The 11,423-nt window shown below is 41.8% G+C and overlaps 1 protein-coding gene across 1 annotated transcript; it reads left to right on the top strand.

Moving 5' to 3' along the window:
- Positions 1–258: 258 nt before the first annotated feature.
- she (Src homology 2 domain containing E) lies at positions 259–8,041 on the top strand. Its single transcript, XM_078252905.1, has 6 exons — positions 259–1,174; positions 1,662–1,788; positions 3,451–3,705; positions 3,940–4,315; positions 5,968–6,087; positions 6,855–8,041. The coding sequence occupies exons 1-6, from the start codon at positions 728–730 to the stop codon at positions 7,045–7,047; spliced, it is 1,518 nt and encodes a 505-aa protein (XP_078109031.1). The 5' UTR covers positions 259–727; the 3' UTR covers positions 7,048–8,041.
- Positions 8,042–11,423: the final 3,382 nt, after the last annotated feature.

Below are 11,423 nucleotides of genomic sequence, written 5' to 3'. Positions count from 1 at the left end.
TCCATTACAAATCACAAAATATGTGCAAAGGGTAACTCTTCAGCAGGCTACTTAGTGATCAGTCACTTGTATTAACATTCATTTTAACGTGTTGGTAATGCTTGTTGCCGGACGTCTATTGTGATTGGGCCAACTACTGATCAAGTTTGGAGATTTCAGTTGTGTATCCATTGAAGTTATTACAGTAAAACTCCTTCCCCGCCCCGTACACACAGCCCCTCCCCAAACCTCAGTGGCATCCCAGTCTGCGCACACAACTTTCCTCTCCATCTCATCACCTCGACAGACTAGACGCATCATCTCACGCTCCGGGAATGGGATCTTTACTGGGTTCAAAGAAAAACTTCGAGTTCTTTCGAATTTACGCTCTACAGAAGCTACTTTTCAAACTGCAGGGATAGTTGTTACTGCAGGTGCAGGGTGACAGAACGAAGAGCCACCGGCCAATGACATCCAAGACGCACGAGAAGTTGTCAGGGAGTTTTAGACGCTAGAAATAAGTTGAACACCACGAAGTGAACGGCCTGCATTTGATGCCTAGGAGATTCAGATTCAGATTTCAGACCACAGTTAGCCTACTTTAATCGAGGCGTGCATAAAATATTTGTGCGTTAAGTTGGAGCTTTTGGTTAAAATTGTGTTCTATTGTGGCAGCTAATGCAAGAACGTAAAAGACAACAGGTTTGTCAACTTTTAAATCTGTGAGAAGTGTTATACCTTCACAGCCATGGCAAGATGGTTCAGAGATTTCCCCATCAACCTAAAGACTGGAAATGAAAGGGTTCGCTCGGCCTCTGAATCTGGTCCGCAAACTCGACCCAAACCCTCGTTTTCTCGTGACAGTCTGAAAGGAAATCAGCGCAAAGATGGAGGAGTGGGGGGGTTATTGGCAGGGAGAAATAGGAAAAATTCGGCTACAGAATTGGGTCGTAACAACGCTGGTTCTGCTGGGACAGTCTGGGATAGTCTCACAACTGGAAAAGGTCGCAAGAACTCCAAGGTCGAGACTGGGACATCAGATGAGATCCGCCAGGTCAGGACCTCTAGTTTGGCGCAAGCGTACATCAGCAGGATGATCAAAGTGGACAAACAAGACAAGACCCCCAGACTCAACGGGATAAGTGAACAGAAGCAGCCCGAGAACGAAAAGGGAAGGTCTGACATTAAAACAACGGTGAGTAACTTATATGCTTACAGATTGAAACACAGTTAATGCAAACCCCATGCGACCATTTTTGATCTCCATATATCATCTGCTATTTAAAATCAAACAAAACCAGTCTGCAGAAGGTTACAGCTGCATGCAGATTAAATGTCAATATACTATACAGTGCAAAACTAATTTCATTGTGGGCTTGAGGTCAGTGCTTCCCTTTGTGTTTTCCCTCCCCACCTCAGTGCAGAACCATGTATTCAGTTTCCATCACTCTCAAAAGAATACAATGCAGTTCCACTACATTGTGTCACATCAAACCGGCAAACATAATGTGCTGACCTCTTTGCACTCTTTCTGCTTGTTCCTCTATCACTTGTCATACCACACACCACACTATCAGATCCCGCTCCCCCTGCCTGCTCTGTCGTCTCCAGGTAAATGTACCACCTGTATACTTATAGCGGCTCAGCATTGTTTCTTCTGACATGTCTTTTCCTGTTCACAGCTCATTATCCTGGAGGACTACGCAGATCCTTTTGATGCAGAGAAAACCAAGGAGCAGAGGGAGGCTGAGAGAGCAGGAGTGAATGATGGGTACATGGAGCCATACGATGCCCAGGTCATCATCACAGGTGAGTTTAAACTCACCATCTATCTCAGCAATTACAGTTGCATTATGGAAAGGCCAAAGTGGCATCATCTAGACTGCAGTTTGTCTACAGAAAACATAACTACATGTATTTACATCTTACTGTACCTATTTTTGTATGTCATCTTTGATAAGCTATGCACATTTTATCCAAGCCAAGGAATACTCAGCTTAATTTCTCTGCACTCACAGTCACATTCCTGCTAAAGGGCCATTTTAAAGGGACTTAGGGCCAAACTAGACCCTCAGTCTCTCTGCTGACTTCCCTTCCCGCTGGCGGTTGCCGTAGGAACAGTGTTGTGCAGGGATAATGGGTGCAGCTTCCTCTTCCAACTTCCTGTCTCCTACCTCTGTTTCCTTTGCCCCATTCTCTTGATAGGAAGTTGGCCTCAGTGCCCCCCCACACACACACATAGACACACACATACACACAATACTTTATGGTCCCTTACGTGTAAAAAGAATCAAAAGACCCTCGCCCCTCCCCAGAACCTACAGGTCCCCCCCCCGTGGTCTCGCCCAATCACTTCCCAGCAGCCAGGAAGTGGCCTGGTCAGCCAGCAAATCAGCAGCTGTGTTGACCTTTTCTTCCTGTAGCTCCATTGTTTGGTCACACAATAGTGCAGACACACAGGCTACCTGTCAGTCGGTAAAGAAACACAAGTAAAATTCCCCTAAAATTTAACAACATGTCATGACAAACAGATTTGTGGGTTAATCCAGCCCAATGAACACAAATGTAAGCCTAAAAACTTTGTTTGAAACTAGTAAGAATACAATGCATTATGTTTCAGTATTACTGAAATCTAAACAAAACAACAAAAAAACATACAAATTTCAAATAAGCACACCACTTAGTTTGAGTTGATGGACACACTTCACAGTGTAATAAAGTAATACAAATGTGCTTTAAGGAATTGTATTTTAATCATACTTATCTTTTGCATTAGTGTCTGTTATAAGATTCTTCCTTTTCTGTTGTAAAGTTTCCAATACATATACATTTACATCAAATATCACTCATCTCTGTGGATATGGAACAAAAACGTGCAAATGAATACTGGGAAGCCTGCAGAAAGTGCATGCCTGACTACAGGCTAATTTAGGTGAAAAGCAATTAAGGTAATCTTTTTTTTCCATTGTAAAATACATTCAGTTGCCAGTTTATTAGGTGCCTAACCAAAGCTAATTTTTAATTTATACTGTTTTAGAGAGATGTTAATTCATCTTTATGGTCATTTTGAACGCTGTCTGTTGCTGTTGAATTGTTGCATTGTTGTGCTATATTGAGAGGTGTCCTTAATATTTTGTCCACCCCACTTATATCAATAAGGGTAGACAAATTATTGGAGACACCTCTGAGTATAACCGAAGGCAGACCAACAGCACCATAAGCTACAGCCTCCTAAATGATCATTAAGTTGAATCACCACGTCTCTTGAACTGTTTCTGTCAGGTACATGGTTATTAAAAAAAAAAAGAGTATCATAACAGAGGAGCCAATTTGGGCTCAAAACATTTCTAAAAGAAAAAAAGACTTTTTAAAGACACTTTAAAAAGAGCAGATGACAGATGCTTTATCTATTATGGCATCTATTATTATATCTTAAAACCATTAACAAATTGCATGACCATTGTGCTGCAGAGGTCCGTAGACGGGGCTCCAAAGACCTCCTGAAAGTGTGTGTTCTGCTGGACCGAGGCAAGAGAGAGGGGAAGGGAGAAGAGGGAAAACCCACTCCCCCAAACATCTATGACACACCGTATGAGGGCGGGCTGGAAGGCGACAGTGGGGGGGTGTGGATCCCTGTCACACGGCCAGAGTCTGACGTCCGTCCCGCTGGAGAGTACGAACTGCCCTGGGAGTGGAGAAAGGAGGACATTGTTAGAGCACTGTCAGGTACAGAAAAAGAGAGAGGGATGATGGGAAGGGTGGGGGTTTAGGGTGTGGAGGAAGGATGCCATGAGTTTTATTTGTACAGTAATGCCACAACAATTTTGTGTTTGCTTTAGAGAGGAAACAAAACAATCATGCTGAATCAATTTCCAGAGATCTGTTTACTTTGGTAGCTCTGGCATTCTTTAATAGAACTTTATTAGAAAAGGTTGATATTGTCTCTCCCGCTTCCTTTAGCTCAGTTTGAGGCAGTGGATTGTTCTCCCACGAAAGAGAACAGTTCAACCTCTGCCCGCCAGCAGCAGCAGCAGCAGCAGCAACAGCAGCAACAACAGCAGCAGCAGCAGCAACAGCACACCCTGAGGCAGAAGAACTGGAACCATAAAATACTTGTACCATCTTCTCCGTCCTCCTCCTCTTCTCCCTCCTTTCCCTCCTCTCCTATTCTCAAACTCTCCCCTTTCACGCCCCCATCTCCCTCTTTCCCCACCCTCAAACTCTCACCCACTTCTAGTCCGAACAAACTTTCCCCTCCGTCTCCTACCTCCCCCAGTGCCCCACTGGAGGGGGAGGCAGCCAAAGTGGACCCCAGCTCGCCCCTGGAGAAGCAGAGGTAAGGAGGGAGAAGGCATACTTATCCATAGTAAGGAGGAGGGAAACGTTGCATATGATATTTATAAATGTTAATAAGGGAAAAATAAGAAATCATTTACACACTGTATTGTAGCGCATAAACTTTATTAGACTGAACAAGGCAACATTTCGATCCTATCCAGTCATCATCAGACTTGTGCAACATGACAAACCAAGGTATGCACATAATTTATTACATCATGCTGACATCTTGTTCAATAAGCCACTCAAACTACATTGCATTGTCAAGAAGCAAATAGTTGGAAAAACAGTTGTAGCAATCACAAATAATGACATAGCAAATATTTGAATATATTCAAAATATGGCATCAGTGTACATGTTCAAAAGACCCCACTGACTAAAACTACATTTTATATTTTATAAGCCTAAAAGGAGGATAAATACATTTAAACCATATGAGGAGAGAGCCAATGTGCCTCTGTATACAGTTTGTGCTCTGGTTTGCTCCCCCAGGTCAGGTGAATTGGAAAATACCCATAGATCTAAAGAGTCTAAATCTGTTTATATTTTAGTTATCTGATAGACTTGTGATCTGCCCCTCACTCACTGCATGTTCAACCTTGAACAGGATTAGTGGATTGAAGGAATTAAACAACAATAAATGAAATGAGGGTTGATACATTTGGTTGCCTTTATGTGTATTATTAGTTCTTATCTAAATTAACCCCACATTTCCCATCTAACTATGCAGAGTAAATGGCACTTCCTGTCTACTTTCTGTGTTGCTCTGCTTGCATTTGTTGGGACAGTAAATAACAAGCGATCTTTTCTTTTTTTTCCTTTGGCCTTTACCTTACCTTCTCTGTTTGTGAGAAACTCTGGAAGAACAGCGCCCTCCTCAGATTTAACTGAGATTTCTCTTAGTAAAAGTTTTAAAGCAATCAATGTCACAATGCCAAACAGCGGAGGCTGCCAGTTCTCAATATAAATATTTTACACTTGGCACTTGAGGAATCTTTAAGTGAAATTTGGCATTTATCATTGAGAGGATAAGCCAGCAGCAGCAGCACTTGAGCACACCCTCATATTAATGTGCTGAACATAATTGCTGGAGGGAGGTGCACCCTCAAGGTAGACTTGAATAGACGAGAGACTCATTTTCAACTGTAAGAAGCATGGCCTTTTTTTCAGATGGAACATGTGGGGAACATGCTCAGAGCATGTTAGCATTTGTTCCTCTCATGTTGTGGCTGAATGTCAGTGTGTTTTGCCTCCAAGCATCAAGGCCACATACAGTTGTTTATATAAGGCTCTAGCCTGTAGCCACTGTCAGTACCACCTTGTGTCCTAATAGGCCTCTCTCGACACTGCACAGCCACAAATGTTTTATTTGTCCATTTTATTTATCTCTTTGCCCTCTCAAGTTCACCTTTGGCATCTTTAACTCATTCAGTCCACCATATATGTCGGTCTGATTTATGGAGACTGTAAATCTCTTTCTCTCTTCTTTCTGTCAGTCTCTTTCTCTTTTTTTCTCTCTCTCACCATCGTCACCTATCATTACCTTGACATCTGACTTATCTCCATATGTCGCTGCGCTATATGTCAGTGATCTGCTGTCTCTATCCCACTGTGTCTCCCCCTCCCCCTCCTTTCCTTGCCCATCCAAGCTGGTACCATGGCAGTGTGAGTCGGCAACAGGCTGAGGCTCAGCTGCAGCGCTGCAGGGAAGCCAGCTTCCTGGTGAGGGACAGCGAATCAGGAACCAGCAAGTACTCCATTGCTCTGAAGTGAGTTTGAAGATGTGTGTATTTAACACGGTACAGGCATGCTATATTATGCAGCATCTACATATTTATTCATAGCATTATTTTTTATCCACTTTTGCTTCATCACAATCTTAATCTTAACAGTGACAGTGGCACATTGTCCTTGAAAAACAAATATGTTTTTCTGATTTTAATATTTCATTTTATAATGCCACACATGTCTTTCAGCACTGTTTAAAAATGGGCATGCATGGCACATTTATCTTGTGCTATAAAGTGTATTTAAAACTGTACAAAATATATTTAGGTCTTGGTGCGCACTGACTTTGCCTTTAACAGTGATTGACCCTGAGTTTGGCAGTAACTGGCATTACGGTGGCAACCTCTAAGACGTTAATGCATGAATGTGTGTCATTTGTACTGTAGAGCTTACACTAGCAATAAGCGTGCCAGGAACAGGTTCTCTAGTCTAGGATAAAGGCTGAAATCCTGTGGTGCAATTATGTGTGTATGTGTGCGTGTGTGTGCATGCGCCTGAGTGCACATTTGTTGTACGCTGCTCATTCATTTGAGAGTCCACATAATTAACCCCATTTACACATCCACTGAACTTGGAAAATGCACAGCCTCATTTTGGGAGAGACAGATAAGGGAGCAAATTTCTTTTTTGCCACGGCATTGTTCAGCATCTTATAACTCTTAACGGTAACTGTTGCCGTGTGTCTTTTACTTGCAAGCTTATCTTTTCTGACAGTATATCTTTATTTTTTTGTGTCTTGTTCCATTAGGACCAGTCAGAGTTGTGTGCACATCATTGTGGCCCAGACAAAAAACGTTAAGGGTTTGGGCTTCACACTGGATCAGAGTAGTTGCGTCTTCTCCAGCATCCCTGAGCTGGTCCATCACTACTGCACACACAGACTGCCTTTCACTGGAGCAGAGCACATGACCCTGCAGCATCCTGTGCCCAGGCCACACTGAACATGCGTAGTAAAGGATGATCACATACACTGGGACATTAATGCACATGCGCAGAGACATGCACACAGACACACACATTAACTTGTCAATACATGTGTACACACACATACTCGAAGATATGCTGCTTTGGATCATTCATTGTACTACCTTAATACATTTATATGTTTGTGTCGCTTCCATGCGCCACCTAGTGGTCAAAGTAAAACATTACAATAACCATTGATCACATTGTTATAGTGGTAATTGTTTCCAATCTAAAAACACCACTGAATGTATTTATAATTTCAGGAAACCAGCCCTTCTTCCACAGCCTAGTGTATTTGCCCCAATGTCTTGTCCATTGGCCCTGCAGACCATATCATGCAAACCAAATTGATTTCTATAATACAGGGAACAATGCACATGAAGCCCTGTACTTATAACTTGTAAGCAATCGCATATTTGAAGTTAGTGGAGAGGTTTGTAATCTCCCCTTACGCAGATGTGCTGACATCATAAATAAGAGTAATGCCATCCAGTTAGGCTTGGTCTGTGAGGTCAATACACCTGATTGGAGTATATTCGTTCATCCATCTGACATGTCAATCAGCCTATTGATCTGTCCTGAAAATCAGGCTCATTTGCCGACCACTCTGTCTGTCAAGAGAAAGAGCTTTATTGATGAGATCATTAGAACTAGTGTAGTGGGAGGGGGTCTTATAACATTACAGTACCCAGTCAGCAAAATTGTTTGAGTGTATGTAAGTGTGCACAATTAATATGTCCATGCACGTGCCTTCACTGTAATCTAAATGAGGTTGTGATTTAAAAGCTATCTTACTTTATTGTGAATGAAACTGAAAACTGTACCCTAAAATGTACAACGGCATAAATGATGTGTATGTAAGTGATCGTTGTTTCATTGTCTGATTTTTTTACATCAACCGCACAATATTGTGGGCTGTATATTATTGTTGTGACTTTTATTCAGTAAATAAAATAAAATTCATATTAACTGCAGACAAACAGTGTTATTAATAGACATGCCGGCAGCAAAGTCAAAGCAGGGTTCAAGGGGGAAAAAGCACTGAAACGGAGATGAGAAGCTAACCAGAGTGAATCTGTGTGCTTTTCTCTTGTAGCTGTAAAACCATTGACCTGAGTGTGAAATCAATTACAGTTACACACATGCAACCTCATGCATGCGCACACCCTCACCTACTTGTAGCCAAAAAACATGCACACATACATAAGCTACACATACAATACAAATACATAAATAGTGGCGTTTACTCACACAACCCAAAAGGTGGTGTATTTAAATCCTTGCCAACACACACGAAGCTTCTCAAAAAAACACAGTGAAGCCTTATCCTCACAATAATGCATGGAAGCGTGTGTTTGCGGTAAGATATGTCTAACCAGTAAACACCAGTGTGTTGGTCTGCATGAGCGTGTGTGTGTGTGTGTGTGTGTGTGTGTGTGTGTGTGTGTGTGTGTGTGTGTGTGTGTGTGTGTGTGTGTGTGTGGATGTGTGTGCAAGTGTGAATGTGCCCATGTGTGCACCCATGTGTGCATTCATGTGTGTGTGTGTGTGTGTGTGTGTGTGTGTGTGTGTGTGTGTATGTGTGTGTGTGCGTGAGAGCGATAGAGAGAGAGGGACTCAACATTTTTCTGTTCAGGGATTACCAGGTTGCCATGGTGATTAGTTAGAGTAAGGTAGGGCCTTCTCTACAGGGAGCGAGGAGAGGGAGGAGAGTGGAAGAGAAAGAGGGAGGAGAGACAGGCTGCAATATAAAAAGAGCTATGAATAACCGTGGCCATAGTGCCATAGTAGCAATGTAGCTCCCCCACAGAATACCCTGCTTAGTTTGTGAATGGAGAGCAACATGTACTGAAATGAATAGGTCAAAAGTAACACACTCCTCTCACTGTCAGCTCACAAAACTGATTTTGTAGCACTTTATTGATCATAAGACATATCCTCAAAGGGTCACAGGGTCGACTCCAGAACAAATATTGAACCCAGGCTTTCCGGTTGAAGAGCCATCTCTTATAATAGCTGCCATCTTGCTATACCCAGTGTGTCACAAATGGCAATGTTACACAACAGCAGACACCGCTAACTTTCACCCTTCCTTCCATCCGTGTGATCTGTTGTGGTTAGTCCTCCATGTTCTTAATTAAATCACAAAGTAGGTCAAAACAAACAACAAGGCCTGGGGTGCTGGACACACGATTTTTGCAGAACTTGTCAGTCTGTTTTTGGGAATGTTGCGTTCGGTAAACATCTAGCCTACAATCTTAAATGCTTCTTTAAGTTTTCTTGGTCTTACATATCATCACCGTTCAGTGAAAACCATCTATCTCTTATTTAAGTGATTTTAAATTTTTTAGATAAACTTAAGGATTATGTGTTCCTTTGTTGGGTGAGAAATGTATTTTACTTCTTAAATAAACCATTTAACCCACTGGAGTATCTGAAAACTGCATCGTCACATAGAGCCTTTTTTCATAGCTCACAAAAAATTGACAATTTGAAGATAAATAGTATTAGTGGTGAAAAAAGTATTCAGATCCTTTACTTAATAGTTGAAATACCAAAATATAAAAATACAAATGAAAGTGCTACCTTCAAAATGTTACATAGGAATAATTACAGAAGTGTTATCAGCAGAATGTACTTACAGAACAGTATCTAAACTGATCTTGCAGCAAAATGACATTGTTATCTGTGTGCTTTGTTATGCACTTTGATATTGCGTCTAGTTGAGGTTAAGCTAATTTTAATTAGGCCTACTTTTTTTACCATTGGATTGCTCAATCTATAGCAGTAAATCAAGATGATCATGCAAAAAATGTACTACAACTGTCTAGACTGTCTAAATGTAGTTGAGTAAAATGTACAATATTTGCCTTTGAAATGTATTAAAGAAGTATAAAGTCACATGCAGTACAAGTACCTTACAATTGTGCTTAAGTACTATGCTCGTGGAAATGTAATTTAATGTGAAAGTAATAATTTCTTAAACTTGTCTTCATGTTACACTATGAATCAGTCTGTGATTCATAGATCAGATTTCTACGTTGTTAATCAAAGTGTTGCCTATATATGACAGAACTGCAGGAAGTAATTTCAGCACCAGAAGACAGAATGACAGCAAGAGAGGAAGGGACAGAGGAACGAGGAGAGAGATGGGGAGAGCGTGAGGGGGTGTTAGGGGAAGACAAGCACTTGTGGGGGTCCCAGCTTTTAAATTATTTAGAGAGACTCACAGCACTCAGTGCAGAGGAGGAGCACTGTCAGGTCAGCTCATTCACTGCAGAGGACTGCACAGAGAGAGGCAGAGTGTATAAAGCTAGCATGAGAAGAGGAAGACATTACTGTGGAAGAGTTTGCCTGCATGTGTGCATGCATATTTACATTTGTGTGTATGTTTGTATGCAGTGTGTGTGTGTGTGTGTGTGTGTGTGTGTGTGTGTGTGTGTGTGCCAGCTGCACGTTTGTTCTTTGTGTGTGTCGGTGATGAAAATAGACAAAATGAAGGAGAAACAGGTCGTTTCCTCCTGGAGCTTTCTGGTTTCTTTTAGTCACCACGGCAACCGCCTCCTCCCTCCATCCTGCACTCCTATTTACTTAGTTTACTCTTCCCCCATCCATCCCTCCCTGCCTCCCACGCTCTTTTGATCCCCTCTCAATTTGCTGCATTCCCTCCTCCCCTCATCATTCAAATCAGTTGTTATATTTTTGTTATCATCAGGCATCAGACTCTCATCCTGACCATATAGAAAGCATGTTGCAATATCCAGAACTGAGTTGCAAGCTTCTCTATGTTCAACACAATTTATGTCTACTTGGCAAACTTTCCTTCTTAACTCCTTCCCCCTACCTGCCCAGTCTTTATCCTTCCCTATCAGCCTTTCTGAATCCTGCATGTTTGACTTTGTGATTGGGGAATAAAGGTCACTTTGGTGGCCTAGAGGGGAAGAAACAAAGAAGGACATTTAATAAAAGATAAGTGACAGGAAGGAAAAAGAAAGAAGAAGAGGTCACATAGGAGAAGGCAAGACATACCCCTCAAGCTTCTAGAGGATGAAGATTATTCACAGAATAATGACTAAATTAGGCTCAGGCAGTCCTGGAAAAAGGGTGGTGTGAGGTTATGGGCACAGATGTGAGGTGTGTCAGAAACAAGAGCAGAGAGCCTAGCACCCAGGGTCCAAAATTAACTTTTTTTTCCACCAGCCAAATGGCTAGTAAAAGGATTACCATTGTTTTTTTGGCTGTGGATTGAAGCAAATCTTCCAGCCACTTGCATATTTTACCAGCATTTGGCTAGCTAGATGGTGCTAATTTTGGACCAGTCACACCTCAACACAGATCTATATTTACAGTT

The sequence above is a fragment of the Sander vitreus genome, chromosome 6, assembly GCF_031162955.1.
Source record: "Sander vitreus isolate 19-12246 chromosome 6, sanVit1, whole genome shotgun sequence".
Lineage (NCBI taxonomy): Eukaryota > Metazoa > Chordata > Actinopteri > Perciformes > Percidae > Sander > Sander vitreus.
This window is presented reverse-complemented; position numbering and strand designations above follow the sequence as displayed.